Consider the following 24800-nt stretch of genomic DNA (forward strand, 5'->3'; position numbering starts at 1 on the left):
CTCTTGAAGCGACATTTTTACCTCTGAAATGAATAGGTCATTCATTTATTTATTACACAACCACTGTAAATAATTTTATGTTTATATATGTTGTCACAAGCACTATCCCATTCAAACATGAGATAAATAATTGAGCTATCCATCTTCAGGCTACATTCTCTACACATCATGAGACATCAACAGATGATTTCTTTTCCTCCAGGTAATTTGGCAGATCCAGTATCAAAATAAATCAAACAACAAAAATGGGGGACTGAATTTGGACCTGGTGTTAAACTTGGTCTGACAACAAGAAAAACCATGTTGCAGTGAAAAATCAGACCAGTCCATCAGTTCAGAAATACAAATAAAATAAATTCAACCTGACAGAGTATCATATTCTAGTAATTGATGGGCTTACTTTCAAGTAAAACATGTTATATACTGAACAGGTTTATCAAGCACGAATGCTCAAACTTCTGTTCAGGAGTTGGGTTTATATCTTGGACAGGACAAAGAAGTTTTTTCATGGTTTTTTGTCAGTCCCTTCAAGCAAATTCAGGGATAATACCACAGCACCTCTTCCTTCAAATTCCTTTCCACTGCATTATTCAGCGCTCATCCTGTTATCCAACACTATATAAACCTCAATCCTGACAGCACTGTTACATAACTAATTTCCTACGTTACTTTGATGCGACATGGACCACATTGAAAATGATGCCTTCAACAATTCTGCATTGCTGTGGAACATATTTACCAAGTTATTACCTGGCAAAGAAAGGGGGATACACAGATCCACTTACTCTCCTTTGATAAGACACCGGCAACATAGAAGATGATGCATCCAACAGTTCTTCTATTGTTGTGTGTATTCGTTGCCACAAGAACGTGTTTCCTGAGCCGTTGCCTAGCATTGAAAAAAGGATACAGTTTACTGAGCCATTGCCTTGATATGATAGGAGGGATACATATACAGATACATAGACTGATGGGAAAGGTTTATGAAGTACACTGATGAGATGGGCTCAGGTGCCATGATATGCATATCAGGCTTTATAAAGATTAGTTCAGGCAATCAAAAGTTGATATGGGGGGATAGGCAGTTAGTTAGTTATTGGAGAGGGTGGGTTTCCCCATGCACTTAGACCTGTATTGGTCCATTGTGCTTCCCTCTATGATTTCTACCAGTCTCTATATCCTACCGGTACTGGTGCTTACCATCAGTCCCGCCCAGCCAGCGAGACCGGCTCTACTAGCTGAGAGGTATCTATAATGCTTCCCCCATCTACCAGAGGTATTAGAGACTGCTGTTGGCGGGAAACGTCCGTAATTTGGCTCAGTGACCTCCTTTGGAGATACGAGGTTCTTTTACGTGCCGTAAAGCTACGACACGGGACCCACGGCTTAAAGTCCCTCCCGGAGGACTTGTTCCCTGAATTTTTCCGCCCTTAAAAATTCGACGACCTCCGCCGGGTATTTGAACCCGCGTACTACGAGTCATGAGGTGGGAACGTTACCTCTAGACTACGGAGGCCACTGGGGATATGCAGTCACACAGACTGGATGAAGATCACATAAGCATAGCACTGAATATATTCAGATACAATAAAGTAATTGGTCATAACACTTTTGTTTCCTTAGATTCCGCATATGCAGAAAGATACATGGGACTGCCAAATGTGACAGGCAATTACAAAGGATATGAAGAGGCCGATGTGAATCTGCGAGTGGAACAACTACGGGATAAAATGTTCTACTTGGTCCATGGGACTGCAGATGACAATGTCCACTTTCAGCAGAGCATGACACTCGCCAAGAATCTAGCCAATAAGGGCGTCCTGTTCCGCCAACAGGTGAATGACACTGCAAGATTCTGTAAAGGAAAAGATGCCTCATTATGCTTATACATGTCCAGGGAGTAGAAAGGAGTTTAAATTATGGAATTCTTGATAGTGAAATACAGTTTAGAGTTCCCACATTTAACGAAGTCCTGTACTGAAAACACATTTCTTCTGGTGCCAATGAAGCCGAATTCATTACTTTCACTCATGTAATAAATGTTGTTTTAGTAAATAATAATCATTTAATGTAAGAAATTTTCGACCTTCCAGAACTCGTATGTATGGTGTGACTGTTGTTGAAACAGCAACCAGTATTCATGTCTTCTCTGCAGAAATTGTTACCGCATAGCTATAATCTCTGACGAATGACCCCACAAACTAAATTGCAGTTGCTTTCATACTTGACTAAGGTTCTTCTGTGTTTATTTCATATGTCATTATTTATTTCAGGAATTAAATTTACATTATTAATTGTGTAAATGGTGCAATACTTATGCAAGTAACTTATTTTATCATAATTGTAAGCCTTTACCTTACATCACTTCCTTATGCAATAGTCTTCTGCCTGGGCCCTAAACAGAAGGGAATTTTTGACATCCAATTCTGGCCATACTGTCCCAGGTCTCAGTCTTCAAATTTCTCTCTTGTAAGGAAAACTTATGAGGGCCCTGAAAAGGACTGCCTTTCCTTACAATTCCACTTCTCCTTCTGAAAACAGTACTGTATCCCTCCATAGAAAAAGAGATCCTTAGAATTTAATGTTCAACTTCTGCTTAGAAGGCCTGTTTTAGTAGCTAAAAAGGACCCAGGAGAAATGGGGTGGCATGGAGAAGCGATTCACTGCCTCCTTCCTGTTGGCCTTCCTTCCCTCCTTTGTCTGTTACTTGAGACTGTGCCCCTCATAAGCCATAAAATGCAGTGATGCTGTAGGATAGCCGTGTCAAACATGCAGCCCCCACAGCCACAAAGTGCGGCCCCTCAACTTTTAGAGCTAATTGATATTAAAATCAATATTAAAATTTTAGTAGAAATATTGTTTGTAAAGACAATTTTCCAACAGACCAGAAGACAAGAAGTCTCACGCAGACATAAATTAGCAGGCTGCAGGAAAAGTGATTCTGAGAATTGCAGAAGGGTTTGTGTAACTAACGGTTTGTAAAGTTAGTGAAGGACAAACTATTGCATTTCAGAAGGTTAATGCACTACAATCCGCCAGCCTCACCATCCCAAGTATTTCCAAGATCCCTTTTGGAGGCGTAGTAAGAATGCAAGGAGGGTGGCAACTGACAGTCAAGTGCAAGGGATTTCTACCTTCAAAACTAGCTTGCAACCCCCAGCCATTGTCTAATGGGCTGCTAGCAAACTTTCACTTTTATGACCATTGAGACAAGATACACCTTCCTACTAGTCCGGTAGTCTCTTGTACATTGTCATTCAGTTCATTTTCACACGACAGGTGCTATGTTACATTGTGATGAACGTATAAAGGTTATAATTAAATATTAAAATATCAACTATGAGTTTTCTTGTATATGTACAGTAACTTTTAAAGGGCAATGTCACTTTAAAAAAATTCAAGTAGCAAAGAAAGAACTATTGAAAGTGAGCGCCATGTGTTTCAAGGAAAATGGGAAATCGCTTATTTCTGTTGTGAAATAGAAGGTAAAATTACATGTTTGATTTGTGGGAAAAATATAAAGTTCCACTTTAGGTAATTATATTGAAATTATTCTTAAATAATAAATAGAATTAAATTTCCTTGTATCAAAATCTAATGTATATTTCTATTTTGAAGTGCAGCCCTGGACTATTATTTATAGGGCTGAGGTGGCCCTCTGTACGAGTTGAGTTTGACATGCTTGCTGTAGGATATAGCCTAATGGATGTATGATCAACAAATGATGGTTATAAATGATAATGAGGCCATAACATACACATTCTAGTGTATAGGAAAGTAGTTACAGGCTCTTCCACTAAATTATATACCTGTACATGGACTCACACCCACTGCTCCCTTAAGCCTCACTGATGACCTTCCTTGTAATCTCCTTACATAACTGAACCATATCGTAACCCCACATGCTTCAATCCTGAAGATGCAGACAACATGTTCCTGCCCCTACCAGACTGTATCACAATCCAGATGATTCTAGTGTGAATTAAAATATTTTTATTTCTTGTCTCACAAAGAAGGAATTTGGAGACTGATAGGGTTTGGAAACCATTACTCTAAAACAGGCATGTCAAACTCAACTTGTACAGAGGGCCACCTCAGCCCTATAAATAATAGTCCAGGGCTGCACTTCAAAATAGAAATATATACATTAGATTTTGATACAAGGAAATTTAATTCTATTTATTATTTAGGAATAATTTCAATATAATTACCTAAAGTCACATATCTTACAGTTTTAAAAAGCAAGAGAATGCCATTTTTGACAAGTATCAAACAAACATATACAAGAAAACTCATAGTTGATAATTTAATATTTAATTATAACCTTTATACGTTCATCACAATGTAACATAGCACCTGTCGTGTGAAAATGAACTGAATGACAATGTACAAGAGACTACCGAACTAGTAGGAAGGTGTATCTTGTCTCAATGGTCATAAAAGTGAAAGTTTGCTAGCAGCCCATTATACAATGGCTGGGGGTTGCAAGCTAGTTTTGAAGGTAGAAATCCCTTGCACTTGTCTGTCAGTTGCCACCCTCCTTGCATTCTTACTAGGCCTCCAAATGGGATTCTTGGAAATACTTGGGGTGGTGAGGCTGTGCGGATTTTAGTGCATTACCCATCTGCAATTCTCAGAATCACTTTTCCTGCAGCCTGCTAATTTATGTCTGTGTGGGACTTCTTGTCTTCTGGTCTGCTGAAAAATTGTCTTTACAAAAAATATTTCTACTAAAATTTTAATATTTATTTTAATATCAATTAGCTCTAAAAGTTGAGGGGCTGCACTGTGTGGCTATGGGGGCCGCAAGTTTGACACGGCTGCTCTAAAAGAACAGATAAATCTTATTGTGCTGTGAGTTGCTTCTATTTAAAATTTGGTAATCTGATTCTTTTTCTGTAGATATACCCTGATGAGAGCCATAGTTTAAATGGTGTGATGCGGCATCTATACCGGTCTATGGCAAATTTCCTGGAGGACTGTTTTCGCAAACAAGTTCCCCCGGACCTGAAAGCTGGACTCCGCAATGGTGGAACAAGTGGGGAGTGAACTGAAACAGTGAATATCATAAGCTTGATCATCTTTCACCACCAACTCTCGCTTCCATATATTCACCCTAGCTGGGGACTCTTTTCATGACAAATGGAAGTTATGACTAAGAACAGCTGTAGTCGTTCTGCCAAACAATGAATCCAGTCAGGTGAGGGAATATAGAAGTCACAAGAAGCAGTCACACTCATCTTACAAATTGCTCACAATAAGATGTTAATTTGGAAATGATAATTCCTTTGTTAATCTTGGAGCTGTGAATTTCTTCCTTATACTTATAGATAGTAACATTGAAGCAGGTTCCAAAGTCTCAAAATTAAATATGAGTCTCTTAGACAATTGCTTAAACTTCAAAACGGTTCAAACAACGTATCAAAACAGGATAAAAGGTGGTAAAATGAACATGACAAATGATATCACCTTATGTAACAGTATGACCTGGCAAAGCGCCGAGCTGATCTGGAACGATGGTGAAAGGATTAGATATTTCGAAGAGTTCAGGGAAGAAAACAGGCACAGTCTGCACCGTATGACAACTGAAACACAGAAATACATAATTATGAATCTGAGCAATATGGTTTCAATTGAAAATTGTTTTGGTTAGAGGAAATGTAAGATCTAAATTACGTTTCTTATTTGGCCCCAGAGTACTCTGCATCAAAATGCCATGCTTCAGAAAACAAGAAGTCTTGTTATACTGGGTATGGAAATGACTGTACATTTGAAAAAACATTACATTATAATTGATAGCTCTGTATCTCACCACAGGTATACTTCGCTTTGCTGGGTTATACATGATTCTTCTAGTATTAGCTGTTTTTACATGTTTATCTTTAACTACTTAACATAATGGAAATCTGCATCTCTGAAATAGCAACAATTTAAATGTTAAATAATGAAAACTCACTGATAAACACCGGAATAATTCAGAATCAACATTTTCTGATAAAGTTTGAGTTCTTTTTTTTTTTTTTTTTAAGTTTTCTAGGTTCTGTAAGTATGTGATGGATTTGTTTTACAACTAATTGTACACAAATATTATGTTTTTGGGCATTATCCATCATCCTATATTTATCTAAAAACACCATCCTGTTTATTTCTCAAAACATGGTGTTTCGGAGACTAGATTCTGTCTCCATCTTCAAGTGAAACCTACTCATTTGAGCCCAGTTGAATACTACCTCTATTGATTGGGACCAACTGAGTAGGTTTTACTTGAAGATGGAGAAAATATCCAAAAACATAATTTTTGTATTAATGTACCATCGTCACAAACTTTTAGAACTCATTATATCTCTGAGAAACTTTGTGGTAATATTTTAAGAGGCTGTGATACGGTTATGAACAATAACTAGTTGAATTTGTGTGTTACTGTAACAAAATATATATTAAATAAGGGAGAAAAGCAATTAACATTGGCCAGCAAAGACTCAGAATAATACGAACAACAAGTTAGCACTGAAATTTATTGACACATTGAATATGACTTGGGATGCAATGAAGGCATACTTTGTTGTTAGTCAAAATAATGCAGCATGGGTTCAGATGGCATTGTAGTAGCAGACATTTATATCTAGACAGAATTATAGGTGGATAATTATCTACAGATATGACTGTCCAATATAGGACGAGGAAATCATGGGTTACTATGGGTTATTATATTGGCCAAAACAAAACTGGTGATAATAAGTGTATGTAGAAACATGCAGATCTAGTTTTTGTTGTCAGTGAACAGGATTTTACATGAGTAGGCTGATTATGTGTTAACTTTCTTGGTGTAGAAAATGTAGTGCTGGGTGCAACAAAAGTGGTACCAGTTAAGCATATGGGATTAATACTCTTTGGATGCCAGAATTTATGAAGCAGAATGCAGGATACGTAAGTTAACTTATGCAAGTTGCAGTCAAATTTTGGGTTTCAAAATTGGTAAAAGCATGAGATATAGGTTATATAGGACAAATTATACAAGCATTATATGAATAGTGTGTAGGACACTGTCCTCTACATCCTGACTTCAATCTGCCTCAATTATGATGTGCAAATTGCATATCTTCACCTGTTCAGACCCCATCAACTGCCACTTGCGTAATTTAATGATCCTGTGAAGGGTTTTGGAAATGTCTATTCATTATGTAAATATTCTGTTAGACACACTGACCATCATCTTAGGTGTATTTAAAATACAAAGTTTCACAGGCTGGATCTGCTTCTGTCATCAGGTGTATGTAGACCAAGTGATTGAGACTTGCTCATTTCAACAGGACCAAATAAGTACAGCTCTCTACCCAATGTCCCTCTGATGTTGGAAGCAAATCCAGCTTCTTAAAAGAGGTTGTGTATTTTAAATGTGCCTAAGATAATGTCTCTTGCCTTCTGGCTTTTCCATCCATATCCTATATGGATTCCTCTTCGCCCAATTCGTGCTACATGCCCTGCCCATCTTATCTTCCTTGACTTGATCGTTCTAATTATACTTGGAGAAAAGTACAAGTTATGAAGCTCTTCATTTAGCAGTTTTCTCCAACACTGCAATAAAAAGTCAATTAAATAAGAAATATTATTAGCAGTAAATAATTACTATCCTCCTTGATATGACATGATGGACAATGTCAGCTCATTTTCAGTGCTTATACTGTATAGATCCATCCAAATTAACAGTACATAACTCCATGCTGCAGAGTTCTTCCTGAACAGTCAACTGTTATTTGTTTAATAAGGAAAAGTGCTCTCATGTAGCTCACAGGTTATCAGCAGAAAATCTTAATACTGAACTCTCTCCCACTTGTGTTCAATCCAGTTCACATCTTGAGGAACATCTATGACTAGATGCCCAAGAAAGGCTTTCAGAGCAAGTTACAAGAATATCCAAACTGTCTTCAGAATAAATTGCTCTTAACAGCTAGACAACTCACATGATCTGATAACAGACAACAGCTGCAACAAGCAAAATATTGAGAATATGGTTCCCTACATCATACCAGCAAGTGTTGTACCCCACAAGACTACAAAATGTCACAATCCACCAGTCCATCATCTGAACAATGATCACTGTGACAACCAAAAACATATAAGTGAAATACTGACTGTTATAATCAATTTGATAAAAATATTTGCCAGCGGTAACAATTAACAGTTTCTTTTTGTAGAAAGAACATACTGTCTTTTACTATTAAGGAATGTCTGTATGTACAGCAATCAAATTGTTCATTTTTATTTCAAATGGATTTGGGAATTACCTTACAGATAAAAATAAAGATGTCACTGTGCTTAATTAAACATCATGTGATGAAGATGGGTGTGGGAGCAGAAGTACAGCTCCACACCCCAAAATAGTTAGCTGCAGGGAAAGATATTCTCATGTGCCACTGGAGTCAGTCAGGGTGCTATGGAGAAAAAAAAACCTATTGCACCTACCAGGATTCAAATCATGATTCCTTGGTCATGTAGCATGCAGCCTAGATACTATACTGACCAAGCTGTCTTAGCTCTTTACAGATTCAAATCAAAAGATTTGCAATGAATTCAGTCTCATATACAGTATTTTAGCTTTGAAAATAAAAACTAGAGTAAATGAAAAAAGTAACAATGAGTGGTTAACAGTTCAGATACGTAAATATCCTGCTGACACACTATGTACAATCAGCCTGAACTATGTAGCTGAGGCACTCATAACAAATTGTGCGAAGTCCAAGTCTGATTACTTCCATTTTGTTGTTCTGGATGATGATAAATTTTATGGGAGGGACAAAGACTGAGGGTGTTTGAGAACAGCGTGCTGAGGAGAATATTTGGACTGAAGAGAAATTCAGTGACAGGAGGTTGGAGAAAACTGCATAATGAGGAGCTTCATAACTTGTACTCTTCTCCAAGTATAACTAAAATTATCCAAGGAGGATGAGCTGGGCAGGGCATGTAGCACGAATGGGGGAGAGGAGGAATGCATATAAGATACTGATGTGAAAGCCAGAAGAAAAGAGACCATTGGGAAGACCAAGACATAGGTGGGTGGACAATATTAAAATGGATCTTAGAGAGATAGGATGGGATGGTATAGATTGGACTGACCAGGCTCAGCATGGGGACCAGTGGAGGGCTCTTGTGAACATGGTAATGAACCTTTGGGTTCCATAAAATGCTGGGAAATTCTTAAATAGCTGCACAATTGGCAGCTTCTCAAGAAGGCCTCAGCTACATGAGTGAGTGAGGATGATGATAGAGCCTTGCCTTTTTGTTATTTTCTTAATTCTGGCAAATTTTTTAAATAGGATGGAGAAATAATTTTAAGAGCTTTATATATTCTGTTTTGTAAGAATACAAACATGATAAAAAATTGTCTTTTAGGACAAGTAAACCTAAAGAGAAAGACTGATTAGAAACCAGGACAGTTACTCAGCAATTAAGAACCAGATATACTGACAGGCTGTGTTGTTTTCTAAGATCTTATGCAGTATGTCATGTCCCACATACTGTCATGCAACCTGTTCTTACTTTGGCCTTGTGTACATATTGGGAAGCTTTTATTTGACTTTTTACAGGATATGATATAATTTCATGCTAAATTAAAATATCTTCTGAAAGGATAAAAACTGAAAATATGCTAACATTTAGTTTTAATAATAAATTCATTTACTAATGCTATTATTAACACTGCAAACTGTTTTGTAAGAACTTAGGATTAAACCGTCTTATTCTGTGAAGACTTAATTTGGGTACGAGCCTGACATTTTTGCATATTGTAATATGCATCAGTTCATGAATTGAAAATCATATTCTCCCATACATATAATTCTAATCTTAAAAATTCATAGCTTTTATTCCTGAAGTGCCAAAAATGCCATTTTAGATTGTCAGAGCTTCACACCTTTCTTGGGTAAATAATACTTAAAACTCCCTAAGAACTAGAAGTGAAAGGAAAAAAATCCTAGATTGTGTAGTTTAGAAAAATTTCTAACAGGTGTCACATGCTGTCAGACATAGTAACTTAGGTCAAAATTCTTCACACTTGGCACACGTAGCATTATCAAGTTATATAGCTGATTGATACTGTAAAATTATATATAATGTTGACATTGTACAACCACAGTTTATCATAATGGGTATGAAGCTCAGATTCATACTTTGAACACTATCCTGTTTTTCACAGTGCTTGCACTTAATTGTCACACCTGGCGCAGTCTTTGGGAATCTTAGTTCAGCTCTTTTTATTAAGCAGTTTGTTAGAACTATAACAATTTTCAGATTTACTTTCATATGAGTGAGAATCCGTAAATAGGTCACAAATGGATACAAAAGTAAAGCATATGACATACAAACCTGGAAAAAAACATTTATTTCTCGACATATCCTCCACCAACACTGATACACTTGTCCCATTGTTTTGCCAGTGTGTCGAAACCCATGACATAGAAGACTTTTGACTCCGCTCTTCTTGAGAGAATTTCTCAACCCAGTTTGAACCACTTTATGTGACAAACACTTCCTTCAGTATTTCCTTATGAATATCCTTTGCATTGAGTCTTTTTGCCTGCAAAAAGATGCACAACAGAATGCTGCTTTTTGGTAGCACACGACTCAAGCACAGTTGCCGTTTGGACTACTGAAACCAGCCTCTGAACATGCACATGCATGTCTGCTACCTAGACTGTCATGAAGCCGGACTATGCTGATACATAGTGATACACAGCTGTTTTACTTCCATTTGTGATGTATTTACTGACCCTCCCTTATATATTATTTGACAGACAGCATTTTGAATTATATAATTTCCTATTAATGGCATGATAATAAATTCAAGGATTCCCATTATTAATGTACTAAAATTCTTGAAGGAAGTCAAATAATTATTTATATTTCTTGTAGTGGGGAAAAAACTGTTTAATGGCACTAAAATACATTATAAGTTCTATAAAGCTTAATAAAGTTGACTAATTTCTAATATTTTACTTTTAATAAAAATAATTTCAGTATAACAGTACTGATTTTATGTTAATGGGTGGTGGGACTACTTACAGGACACTGTCACGTTAAAGGATACCTCTTCAAACTGGGACTAAGTGATAGTCCCACTTGTGAGAGGTGTCAAGAAGAAAATGAAACAGCCACACATATCGTGTGTGAATGTGAGGCCTTAGAATATTTAAGATTATGTCACTTGGGTCAGTACTTTATGGAACAAAGTGACTATTTTGATGCCCCCACGTACAAAATCCAGCACTTTGAATGAAGCACAGGATTGCTGAGGGGATAATCAAAAGGGGGAAGCACAATAGATCACTGTAGGTCATGGTGTAAGGGCCGAGAAGGCCCACCCCTTATACATACATTCATTCATACGTGGTACCTTAAAGTATGCCTCTGCAGATAACATACATTATTTGGCTGAATTTTCATGCTGGGGAAGCAAAGGAACACAAACATACAATTATCTTTGCAAATTCAGCTATTGCTAATTCTCTGTATATGTCTAACTGATACTGATCAACTTTAAATTCATATGATAAAGGCTGAAATCCCACTTGCTCAGCATTTCTAAGCATGAATGGTTGTGGAATAGTTGAACATTGGGGCCACAAATTTCGGTCCCACCCAGAGCACAGATATTCATTTTGGGGGTTGTGCCATGGGTTAGCCATCTCATGCAGATAAAACGCTTTCAAGTTAGGGGCTGAAGAATTTGGGTAGTGATTTTCAGAACTGGGCGAATTGGAAATCCTAGGAAGTAGGCGCATCCTGTGAAAGAAAAGTGAGAAGCCTCAAGGTACAGGAGATAGCCTTAGCCTTTGTAACGCAGGAACTGTCATATGCAGGTAAAGTACCCAAGTAAAACTGTCAAGTTCTGCAATGCAGAGAAAGTGATGAGATTATTTGATATATTCAATTTTTGTTTTTAAGCTTTCAGTGTGGAAGGATAGAAAAACGAATCAAGAACTTGCAGTTCTTCAGTATTAATTATATCTTGGAATACATAGACTGGCCTTCTTGTACAAAACCTTTTTTTCTTTTAATTAACATGAGGCAATGTCTGGTACTACTTCTTTCATATTTTGTAGCCTACAATTTCTGCCACGTATTTCGTTAATATGATGCCACACAATAGTGAAACACATTTCCAGCATAATCAAGGAAAGCAGGTACAGCACGTAAATAAACCAAAAACATGTACATGTACATGAGTATAACTGAACCCACCATTACAACTCCACTGCCAGATCATGCTGCTTTTAGGCTTACAATAGTTTGCATGAGTATGTATATATTAGCATGTGGACTGAACCTAGTGAGGATATTTGAATAACCTGGTTGCATACCCGTACAACAGCCTTATTACTTAACCAAGCAATAACAATTTACATATTTCCAATTAACACTAAGAAGGGAGTGTGTATACACATGAACTACAAAAACTAATAATTCAATTTCATTATACAATAAACATGACATACATCATCTTCCTTTGCTATAAGTGTAATGATTAATGAAATGGAGGGCATAAGGGTATGTTAAAACCTTCAAGATATAAGATTGTATTTCAGTCTAACAAATTTTTTACATTTAAGACAACAGTAAGTTTCAACATATTACAACTGAAATTTGTAGGGGATCAACATTTTGTTACATGTCTGTTATAAGAAAACTTCGTAGATATTATAAACACTGTACAAAAAACGCATTAGGATAGTTGATAATATATATATATATGTATATATTTATATTCTAAAGATGGAACACCTTCCTTTTCATCCTAAATTCTGTCATAGTTATGATATTTATACTAAATCGTAGGCAACATGAAATTTTTTTATTGTTAATGTTTAAACTGTGTTGAAACACTCTTTATTATACTCCATCTACTATGGGAACAAGGGTGCATCACCATTAGTTAGAAAAGAAGGCTGTTTGTCACTAGAAAATTATGTTTTATTTTCAACATATTTCTGGTATTCATAAGATGATGGGAAATTCACACATTATATTCACTTGAATTTTCTTCTGTAAGGTTGCGTACACAAGGTATGATGTACCATGGTTCATAGAGTAGATGGACTTGACTGTTTTATCGCAGAGACACTATATGTAGTACTTCTGTGTAAAATGCAAATATTGTTAAAGGATTTTGTAAGACAGTGGTTCCTTAACAGTGGATATTGCTATATTTCCATTTAGGGCATACAAGACAATTCAGAATATGGCTCTGATGACAATTTATAATTCTGTACTTCTTCTATCTTTGGATCAGATTAATTTATTATATCATTGTTTCGCCAACTTCTACAGCTTTGGAATCATTCTGGTAATGGAAAGCACAGATTGCCACAGTGACATAAAGAAGAGGAAACAGCATGGAACAGTTTTAATTTAATTTAATGGTAGCAAAATAAACCACGATGAATGATGCCATGTATTTCTTTCGTTAAATTCAAGATGATGTATCAAAAACTAAAAACCTGGGTTCTAAATTAGAACTCACACTGCTCACCATCCCTGTGCAGCATGATGATGTATTAAAATCCACACTTCAGAAGCATTTGTCTCTTCCTATTATCTGAACATTACATGTTTCATCCCAATTGACTTCCATCATCAGGTGTATTAGTTGTAGAAGAAACCTCTGCCCTCTTGCCTTGCTGTTACACTTTGCATTTTAGAGGCATAAAATACTTATAAAATATTATAAAATATCATGCCGTGATTATTTTGTAATATGCATGTGTTGTAGGTTTGGTGTATTTGTAATGTATTGACACATTGCTAGGCAACGACTCAATAAACATGTTCCTGTGGAGACAGATTCTTGGCAAACAGTGATTGCTGAGTAATGCGTACAACAGTACGCGACAATAAAGGACATCCAGTGCTGGGTATTGGACCAATGAACGTGTGGCTATAACAACACGGGGAAAGAATGAGAGACATTTTCTGTGTGGTCTGCACCAAGACTGTTTGCCAGGCAACTGCATGGCAATATGCCTCTATAACAGTAGTGAGGCTGTGTTTTCTGTGCTGCATGGTCTGTGCCAAGGAAATATAAGAGAGTTTAATTCCAAAGCTAGCAGCTGTAGGAGTACAGAAGAGTATGAGATTGAGAATTAAAGGAGTACAATGGGGTTGTTGGTAGGAGATAGCCACGGGAAGTTAGTAGTTGAAGAATTAGAAGTCAGCCTGTGAAGACTCAGTGTGTGATTAGAAGATTTAGCCACAGTGAGACTGTTTTAATTCTGTTACTAGGATACGACTAGTGAAGACTGAGAATCATAGTGCTTTTGTAATGGTGAACTGCAAATTGTGTAAATCAGCGACAGTGCTGTATTATTAATAAGTACAAGTTGATTGTATAAGGTGTTAATACGAGTAAATCCAATCATCCAATCCAGAACCCATCAGTGTTATTCAAGGAACGTTTTATGTTATATACTGCCACTCTATCACTGTAGTTGTAATGTTACTTACATTTTGTTGGTATGTTGGTTTTCCTTTAGTGCTGTGTGTGGCTGTTCTGAATGTTTGGTGTGGTTGGTTCTGTTTTCATATAGGAGGTCGGGTATCTATGCTGTTAACTGGTGATCATTTCCTGCAATGTTCTGAATACTGGGTTACGTGTACATGTAACGTTTGCGTTAAACATTTTGGCCCTCTGTAAGTGGGTATGTTGTTACAGTTGATTATTGGTCAAATGGGTGCATTTGGTTCATGTTTGTATATCTCCATACGGTTTCTTTTTTTATAATATTACCTTTTTCAGTGTTTGTTTTATGGTTTTTTGGTAGTGTTGTGTTGAATTGTTGTTGATTACTGTGGATTTGTCATCTTATATGAGGTTATTTACTTTATGTTTGAATTTCTTTTGTGTTAAATATATAACTATTTTTCCTTTGCCTGATTTTGTTATAGTAAATTCATTTGTTGATACTTTGTTTTTTTATGTATGTAATTTGTTCAGATTTCTTTTTCTTCTTTCTATCAGTTATAAAATGTTTATTTTATTGGGAGATTCTTATGATGTTTTTCCTACTGCATGTCTATAATACTATTGCACTATTATATCCAGATTACTTATCAGAGTTCCTGCTTCTAGGCCAAGGGTCTCTATCCAATTTTTCTGTTTATAATGTAAATTATATTTTAAGAAAAACCAGCACATCAACAAAATGTAAGTAACATTATAACTACAGTGATAGAACAGCAGTATACAATATAAAGTATTCACTTCATAAACAAAACTCTAATATAACCCATTATTATTTATTAAATATACAGCAGACCCACAACATGCACATACAACAAAACAATCATGGCGTGATCTTTTAAAAACAATTTAAAAATATGTTATAAATATTTGATGCTTCTAAAATGCAAAGTGCAGCAGGGGAACAATGGGACAAAGGTTTCCTCTACACCTGTTGATGGCCATTTGGGTCGAAATATGTAGTATTCGAATAATACATACATACATATATACAGAAGAGATGAATGGTTTTGAAGTGTGGATTTCAATACATCGACAAAGTTTCACAGGGATGGTGAGCAGTGGGAGTGCTAATTTATAATACACACTGCAACACGATTCTGCAGTATAATATTAAAAACCTGGTAAAATTACAATTCTCTGCTGGGCTTCATGTGAGGCTGCAATTAACTCTAGTGTATTCCATGCCATGGCTCAGGCAGTAGTTGCAGACTCCTCAACATGATGGGCCACATTCAGTCCCAGTCAGTTTATGTGGGACCTGTCAGTGGGTAAACTGGAAGGTTTTCTGTAATGACTTCAGTTCACCTGTGAATTCTCATTCTACCATATGTTACATTTGTCTCATCTATCACCCATGGCTTGAATAATTGACCTGCTTTTTGTCTAAGTATCCAGGGACTCAGCTTACTCCCCCATAAGAATAAACAAAAGGAAAACTGTAGTCCAGCAAGCTTCTGATATTCCACAGTTAAAATTCTTTAATGTATGAAATCTGGGTACATGATGTGTATGTATTGACCGTCTTCTAGTGCACACAATCTCGCTTGTCACTTCACTACATGTTTCGGCATCACTGTGCCATCCTCAGGTATGTTATTTACGTTAAACTATTGCACTGCTCGCCATCATGTGTCATTTGTAAAATGATTTAAAATGTATATTCATCATGTACTATAATAAAATTTATATATTAAAATTTTGTTAAGATTTATCATCTTATACGTCGTATTTCAAACTCGCGTATTATATCACTCTTCCACTATGGCAGTCGTTCTTCCTGTATTTTGTGTATACTGCGTCTTGTGATGTGTCCTCTTGTGGCTGCATGCGTTGTATTGCTGGATGTGTGTGTGTCTTCGTACACTGGGTACATGTTTCAAGTATATTTTCTTCTAATTGTGAGTGGGAAACTATTGCATCACAGAAGTAGTAGTTTCCAGATTTATTTTGATACAAAACTGTTTTTTGGTTGCTAAAAATAATTACATTTTTAGAACATATCAGCATCCCTCAGAGAACCTCAAGATTCTGCTGACCACGGTTTGGGAATCACTGTGTTACATCATTACCAAATCACTAAATTTTTAGTAGTAAGACAAGTATAAGACAAGTTCTTCATCATAATGTTATTAATATTTGTAGTACTTGAACAAAGAAACGTCATTACGAGTAATTTCGATTGCAATGATTTCTGTAATCCCAGGGCTTGGCTTTTGTGCTATCAAATATGGAAAGCAAAATGCTCCAGACTAATCTGGATTCTTCATTACCTTATTCTCATACATTTCTAAGAACTGTATTGTTCCATTTGTACTGTGATTACGATGCTGGAGATGGAAATCCTCTGCCTAATGTATCCAGTTCTAGCTGTATGTACAGGTACTTAGAGGGGACAGCCAGCATTGGTGTACCAACAAGATTTGTAAGATAATTTTAATGTTTCTGCAATATCACTATAAATTTCCTAGTACTTTAAGGTGGCAGTATGTTATTTCCAGCACAAAGAATCAATTCCATATGACTAATGAAAATAATGTGTCATTTTAAGGACCAGTAAAATTGTACACTTAAACAGGCTGTCATTATACAGTCCATATGTATATCAGTCACGAAAATTTCAGAGATTAGAGAGGTATGTGATATTCATGTTCAGTACAAGACCATGACAATCTGGAAACTGGATCTGTTTCTAGAATCAGATGTAAGAAGGAGAAAGTTCCTACTCTGAAGTCACAGGACTTCACTTCTGGCATCTGAGACTAGATGTCTCTAGCAGACTCACCAGAGAAAGAAACTTTTTCCTCTCACACTTGATGGTAGAATCATATCCAGTTTCCAGAGCTCTGTCGTTTGGAAAGGTTCCTACTTTGCTGGACTTGTTATAGAGAATCTCAGTCAACAGACGTGAAGTACAGTGACTGAGACTTGCCCCGCAGAGTAGCAACTCTCTCTCTTACACCGGCTGACAGAAACAGGCCCAGTTTCTGTGGTTTAGAAAACATAAGACAACAGAAAAAGCTTAAAAAATCCAACACACCATTATCAGAAACTTTTACACTACGCTTAAGAATCTGGTGGATTTGTCTCAAGAAAACTGAGAAGCAAAAAGAATAAGCCATAAGATCTAAAAGTTTGTGACAATGGTATATAGTAATACAATTACTGATTTTTTGGACATTATCAAGAAAGTAAATAATTGTCAGAATAAGCCATGCTGTTGTGGTATGAGAAACACATAACCTTTCATTGTAAACAGCATGGCCCAATTGTTCATGTATCTGTCTCTATTAAGATGACAGTTAAGAAAGTAGTTCTCATATTGAAAAAATAATACATAAATTATCACTTTTCTTGTTCCTTAACTCTCAAAAATGGTCATGATTCCAAATATCATTAATATGAAGATATAATATACACCTCACTCAAATTAGACTACTTAAGAAGCCTGCTGCAAGCTCTCATTGAATGATGTAAAAGTTAATTTTGTTTCATGAAGTAAATCAGATGTTCACCCCACATTTCAAAGACAGGAGTCATGAATTAACTCATAAGAATCACGCTATCAGTATATCAATATGTCATGGATATATGAAATATGATACAGTACAGGGAGACTTACAGTGACAAATTCTTGGAGTGAAAATGCGTGCTCAACCTAAGAGATGAATGTCATTTTGTTTCCATTTCAGAATTAAGGAGAATAATTTTCAGTCCTAATAAAATATTTTTAAATTGTTACTAATGTAACCTAGAATGCATGGACAAAGAAAAGCATCAGCAAGATTTTGTAATGTAAAATGTAACTTTTCTGTGCTTAATTTAAATATTTTAATTCGGATATTGGGGGGGGGGTGGAGTCCAGCTGGGTCCACTCGGCACATCGGCCACTGAATGGCCTATTGTACCTGCCCCCGGTGATTATGATGATGGAGAATTCGGTGGAATGAAGATTGGCAGGGGAAACTGAAGTACTCTGAGAAAACCTGCCCCAGTGCCACTTTGTCCACCACAAATCCCACTTGACTAGGTCTGGGCTCGAACCAGGGCTGCTGTGGTGGGAATCCAGCGACTAACTGCTTGAGCTATGGAGCAGCCTCCAATGATTAATTAATTAAGCACCGTGCCATGAAGACATCTGCGGGAGTTTGGGTATAGCCCTACCATTCTTTACCTCAGCACTGGATGGAGTTGAGTGGTTAGGTTCATGCCCTGGACGCTTTAAACTCAAAGAAAGAGCCCCGGTACCCATTGTCTAGGAGGCTGGGTGGGTTCCATAGCTCGTCTGGATGCTGTGGAGTAGAAAAAATTTCTTGCTTCTGCCAGCTGTCCAGCCTGTAACCTGTCACTATATGGACTGAGCTATCCTGACTCATGATTTAGTAATGTCTGTTGTGTCTTAACTTCATAACATTACAGTTCGAAGCAGATCATTACTCATTTATTATTTACAATGGATAATTCAGGTAATATCACAGAATATTTTACAGCCTCCTTGCTGGTGTTATGGGAATGAAGGAACTTCTCATCATGTAGGTAGTCATACAGAACACTCTGCTACAGGAATAATAATTCCTGAATGAAAGACTGAACTGTGCTTACTGTGGTCTTTGAGTAGCTAATGAAAATCACCTCTCAGCATCTAAATACAGTTTACAAGAGGGTGACACAATCTGAGACATCTGCAGACATCCATTATATGTTTTTTCTTGAAATTTATTCTGAGGTTTACCTTATAAAACTTCTAAATAATGGTCCTTCTTACAATATTTCTTTAATAGAAATCACCCGCAGTATTCTGAATTAGTTTGAACTATCACATCCCTCTGCTGAAAATAAATAATTACTCTTAAGTAAACCCTTGAAAGAATTGTTGTTCATAAAATCAGAGAAGAGTAATTTAAGCCATTATGAGATGATAAAGACATTGTGATATGTGTTCAAATTCTAGAGTTTATTATTTCTAACAGCAGTTTTAACTAAGATCTAAAAGTTTATGATGATGGTAAATTGTTACAATTAATATGTTGCTGGACATTATCCATCATCTTGTCTGTTCTNGTTTTAACTGTTAAAAATACTGAGATTTTACTGACTGGTTATTCATTCACAAATAAATCTTCATCCAGTACATGTGACACAGTCTTTTATCTCCCTAATCAGGACAAACATATTCCTTCCCTGTTACATCCTACAACAGGAGTAAGCAGAAGCAAAGCCTAGAAATACTGTCACCTCAGAAGTGGATTCTGTTATTCTTTCCAAGCAGGCATTAAAAAGAACTCTGGTCAGCAGATTAAACCATTAGCCTTGTGATGCTTTGCGCTAGAAGCAGTTTGTCAGAAAATAATTTACAAAAGCACTAAGTAAACTCTTTTCAGTATATTCCTTAGTCTAACCTGTTTATAAATATTTAGCCATTTCTTCATTATTCCTACAAATTAACCCTAGAAGTGTCACTTTAATTTGTACAGTGCCAAGCCGCCACTTTAGTTTGTCATAGCTACTCTTCTTGCATGGGTAAATACGAGTATACTCCCTTAGAATTTCAGATGCGGGTAAAAAAACTTCCCCATTATTTATTGAGATTGCAGCAGATACCACTTGCTATCAGATGTAGTAATTATTGTAGGTTCAGAATTGTTGATATTAGACAATTATAAACATGAGTAATTCAATAACTGTTGTCATAATATTATTCTTCATCCACTAATTACTCAACTATGTGTGAACAGATATGTAAAACATAGCATATAACGGTGATGGTCACATGTAATGTGTTCAGTGGCTAAAGAAATGTCATGATTTCAAAGTGAATTCTATAGAAATTAATGGATACATTGTTGGGTTTGTTGTGGAGTGCTGTGATTGTTAATTGAAGCAAAGCACTGCTTAGTGCCTTCATAAATCTATATATTTATGACTGCTAATGTCATTAAAATTTACATTTCTTTCAATTATTATAAGCAGTTCTAACACTGTGATTCTAAGTTAAGTTTACAATTACAATTTCTTTCTGAAATGTAACACTAGAATAATGTAATCAAAATTTGAAAACAATACTGTAAGTCATGAAGTAATATGTTTTGACATTGTGTATTATTACTATTGCTATTACTATAGCAAATGAATAGCTTTCAAGGTGTGATGGAAACAGTTAGGAATATGGGGAGTACTAATATCTGTTTATAAATGTTAAAAAGAAAACATGATTTAGTAATGAATTTTCAGTGCACTTTCCATGGATGCAGGGTTGTTGTTCTATCTGATGATAGAGGTAGCTGGTTCCTCTGAAATGTTGCTGCAGACTAATTTGCATCACATCCTAAAATACCACAATCTTAGTATTCACTATCATGAGAACCTCAAAACTCAAAAGGCTGTACACATGGTGAGTGTCTGTGCCCAATGTCCCCATCCCATTATATCTGAAGCAAATAGCTTACTTTTTATAGTACATAATTAACAAAGGCCACACAATTAGAAGCATTCTCATTACATTCATAATGCGAGATGCATATCTTGTGCATGGCCATGATGGTGATCTGACTAAAGCAGTGACATATTGCTCTGAATAGTTAATTTAAATGACAATTTATGCTTATTTCAATAGGCTTTAAACCAATTAATTTATTACTTGTAGAGCACTGTGATAACATGGTATTAGCCTGTAATTTTTCTGTAGTAAGGAACTGAATCACATTTTAACAACATTTATTCAATGGTTACCTTATTGAAAAGCTGTGTTTTATTACCATATCATGCATTTAGTGATACAAACTAATGGTCTGTATTCATGATGGCAGCTGATGTGGAAAACGAGCATGCTATATGTTTATGGGTTTCTTTGCATAAAGTGCATAAAATGAGCAAATAATGGATAGGTGGTGTCTGTCTGCTCACGTGTCATATTTTAATCCTTACTTCATATGAAGATCAGATCAAACTTTATGAAGTTTCTCAGAATAACTCATCTCACAAAATAATCTGTAAGCAAAATAAGATAGATCCAGTATCTATAACTTTCATTTGATATATGTCCTAGACTTCATAAACACAAGGAATACACAAATTAAGTTTCAGTGCATTGAATCTCCACCATTTGTTGTCATGTTAGTGCAGTGCAGTGCAGTGCAGCGCAGTGCGTGTGGAATACCGAAACTGATGTCTACCTTTCCCTCCATGTTAGTCTTCAGAGAAATTTACCCAGCAATAATGGACCACTAAGGCTGCAAGCTGGTTTATATAACAAATAGCCCATAAGCACTTTCTTTTTGAATACTAAGCTCTGGGAATAACACATCAAAGCATTCCTGTCTGTGTCCATCACTGTTCATTGTACTTGTATATACAATAACTCCAAGAGAAAGCTTTAAATTATCCTTCCTTGTCTTCTTGCTTTTCTTTAAGCAAACACACATGACATGCAACTTAAATATAATAAGTCAGTGTAGCATAAACAAATAATTGTTATTATTTTGTGGTATTTAATCATACTTCATCCCAAAAAATAAGCATTAATAGCAAACAGTATGCTATGTTATATTTGAAAGTTTATCTTTCGTAGATTCGATGTTGTAGAAATTAAATCCTTTCCTGTAATTGTTAGTAATTCACAAACCTTTGCATATCACAAAATGGACAGTATGTTCATTCATGACGAAGAAAAATAGAACAAAACAACGGAAATTTATATTAGTGTCTAGTTTTAGAATATTGTTAACTGATGACTCATGGTCTTTCACTCTTTCAAAATGAATTAGTAAACCAGTTCTTGTTCTATAATATTTAATAATTACTATTATTCTTAGCATGATTGCAGGACCTATAAGTTAGTAATAATGTTGTGTTATCAAGTTCAGAAACTCAGCTACTTGAGATATGACAGTACAGTCTTCTTGCAGTATTGTAGTCGACACTGGATATAGTACAAGTAAAACAAACAATTATATGTGGACTTTATTAACATAAGCAATGTCCACCATGTTACTAATGTGTTTCTCAGAGGAATAAGGTAAAGGTAAAGCTATCCCTGTAGCAGGCTGTGGAGGCCAATAGGGTTGTGAGACATTGTCACCCCCACATTTTTCTATTCAATCTGCTCACAGATGACGGTGAGGTCATCAGCCTTATGCGGCAGCCAGCCACCCTTTATCCCCAGGAACATTCTTGGTACTCATAGTCAACCCCAGGGTCATAGTGCGGCTGGAAGGATTAGTTCAAACAAAAAATCCAACGACCTCACTGGGAAGTGAACCCATGACCTTCCAGCTTGTAGCATGGTGCCTCAACCAACTACGCTACCACATGCCCCTTCAGAGGAATAAGTCATAAGTTTATGTTATGATATTTGTATGAGCTCCAAATTCACAAAAGCAAGGTCTCACAACTGGTGTGACTGATAATAGAGAAAATACTATGAAGCATCTTTCTGAATTAGTTATATTGATCATGACTGGGCATTTGGCTGTAATTACTCGTGTTAATTGTAGTGATGTGATATTCTGTAGCCTTGATCATGATCTGTGCCATATACCACAAACATTAAATCTGACTGGAACACAATTTGTCTAGGAAACAGAGGTAACTGAAATTAATTGTTTTTTAATCCAAGAGCTGTTAAGATAAATTTTGGTTTCACTCTTTTCCGTTAGGAGTAAGCATTTGAATGACGTAGACAGTAAATATGGCAATTCATCCAGATGCCCAAACTGTGTGTTTATATTTTCAGTGACTAAAGCATTTTTCATGTTTTCTTAATGTAAAAACTTGAGGTTCCCACAGAGGTGACTGTGAAGAGTACATTTTTCTATGTCTTAACGCCGTGTACTTCAGCATAAGTCAGCCAGCATTTCGCAAAAATGTATCACCTCCATTTTAGGGGTTGAATAATAAGACACAAGAAACCAGCACGACACTGGCAACTAGTGCCTGCTTCTTGCTTGACTTGTGTGTTGAACCGAAAGATGGAAATAATACATTCTCCCGAAACGTTGGTGGACATCAAACTTCACGCTGTTACAATCCTTTTAGGTCATGTTCCTTGTGTGAATATGTACTGTTAGAGAGTTAAGTAATAAGCATGCTGCTAATTATGATAAGATCATAATAAATTACGCATATTTTTAGAACAGGGCAGAAAAAGAATCAGTTTTTTCTTGTTAGCAAAAAGGAATAAATTATGAGACAAACAGTGAGTGTGGCCCTTAGAGTATCAAAAATGTGGAAACAAATCTGGGAAAGCACTGCTTTACCCACTTCGGATGCACCATTCATGAAAATTGTCAGACGTATTTAAATATTTTAAAGAACTCTATAATTTACCTAAATAGATCTCCTGAATTCAAATTCACAAGGAATGGCACTTACATGTTAGCCGGCAAACCAGGCAACTTCAAAAGATAACCGCCATGTTAGCGTTGCCAACCGATAGTTACAAGTAAAATGCTAAGGTTGGCAATGCTAACATGGCAGTCAAAATAGCGGTAACTTTTGAAGTTACTTAGGTTACCTACTAATTCGTAAATATACGCGAATAAATCAAGCAATTTAATACTGTGGCGTAACATTTATAGATGCATTCGGTCTGGCAGGTTATTTAATCGAACCCCAGGTGGAAAGCGAGTAATACCGATCGATATTTATCATGGCATTTCTCAGGCAAAAGAGGGAAGGGACTCATCAGAACCAGACAGATGCTCCAGATCTGCAGGCGGGCACCGGAATAACCAACGTGTTATAAAGGAAAGTATATCAATACATATTCATGAATTCATTCATACATGTATCGTTGTTGGGAATAATAGTTACACAATTTTAAGGCACTTCAAGTGGTAAAAAAAGAGGTAAAGTTGTCCCTGCACATAACTAATTAAGCACTATACCAAGAAGGCTTATGGGGGTGTGGATGTATAGATCCACATTTTCTTGACCTCGGCACTAATTGGAGGTGTGTTGTCAGCTTCACATCTAGGTACTTTACCCCCGGAGAAAGAGTGCCCCCAGTACCCATTGAATAAGAGGGTGGGTGTGCCTGAGAGCTGGTCTGGACAATGTGGAGAAGAGAAAATTCTTGACCTTACAGGGACTCGAACTCCGAACCCACGGTCGTCCAGCCCGTAGCCAGCTGCTAGACCAACTATGCTATCCTGACTTCCCACTTCAAGTAATAGTATAAAAACTCCCTCTGGAACTAAGCAGGCAGTGTGCGGCAGTGTCTGGTGCCATTTCTGTGACTGAGGCAAACACTGTGATAGTACTCCTTACGTTTATTTACCAGTTATTCATA

The 24800-nt window shown here is 36.4% G+C and overlaps 1 protein-coding gene and 1 long non-coding RNA gene across 2 annotated transcripts in view; one reads left to right on the top strand and one right to left on the bottom strand.

The window, feature by feature from the left end:
* Positions 1 to 5221, top strand: part of LOC111869399 (dipeptidyl aminopeptidase-like protein 6) — a 253783-nt gene extending 248562 nt beyond the window's left edge. The window contains exons 16-17 of the mRNA XM_033753417.1: positions 1624 to 1835; positions 4903 to 5221. Coding sequence (XP_033609308.1) covers positions 1624 to 1835; positions 4903 to 5049 — 359 coding nt within the window. The 3' untranslated portion in view covers positions 5050 to 5221. The remainder of the gene's footprint in view (positions 1 to 1623; positions 1836 to 4902) is intronic.
* Positions 804 to 24415, bottom strand: LOC117282708. The gene is made up of 3 exons (XR_004513549.1): positions 23837 to 24415; positions 5470 to 5585; positions 804 to 889 (listed from the first exon to the last, which is right to left on the bottom strand). It is a non-coding gene; the product is annotated as an uncharacterized LOC117282708 (long non-coding RNA).
* Between the last annotated feature and the right edge of the window lie 385 nt (positions 24416 to 24800).

The sequence above is a fragment of the Cryptotermes secundus genome, unplaced genomic scaffold, assembly GCF_002891405.2.
Source record: "Cryptotermes secundus unplaced genomic scaffold, Csec_1.0 scaffold692, whole genome shotgun sequence".
NCBI classification, from domain to species: domain Eukaryota; kingdom Metazoa; phylum Arthropoda; class Insecta; order Blattodea; family Kalotermitidae; genus Cryptotermes; species Cryptotermes secundus.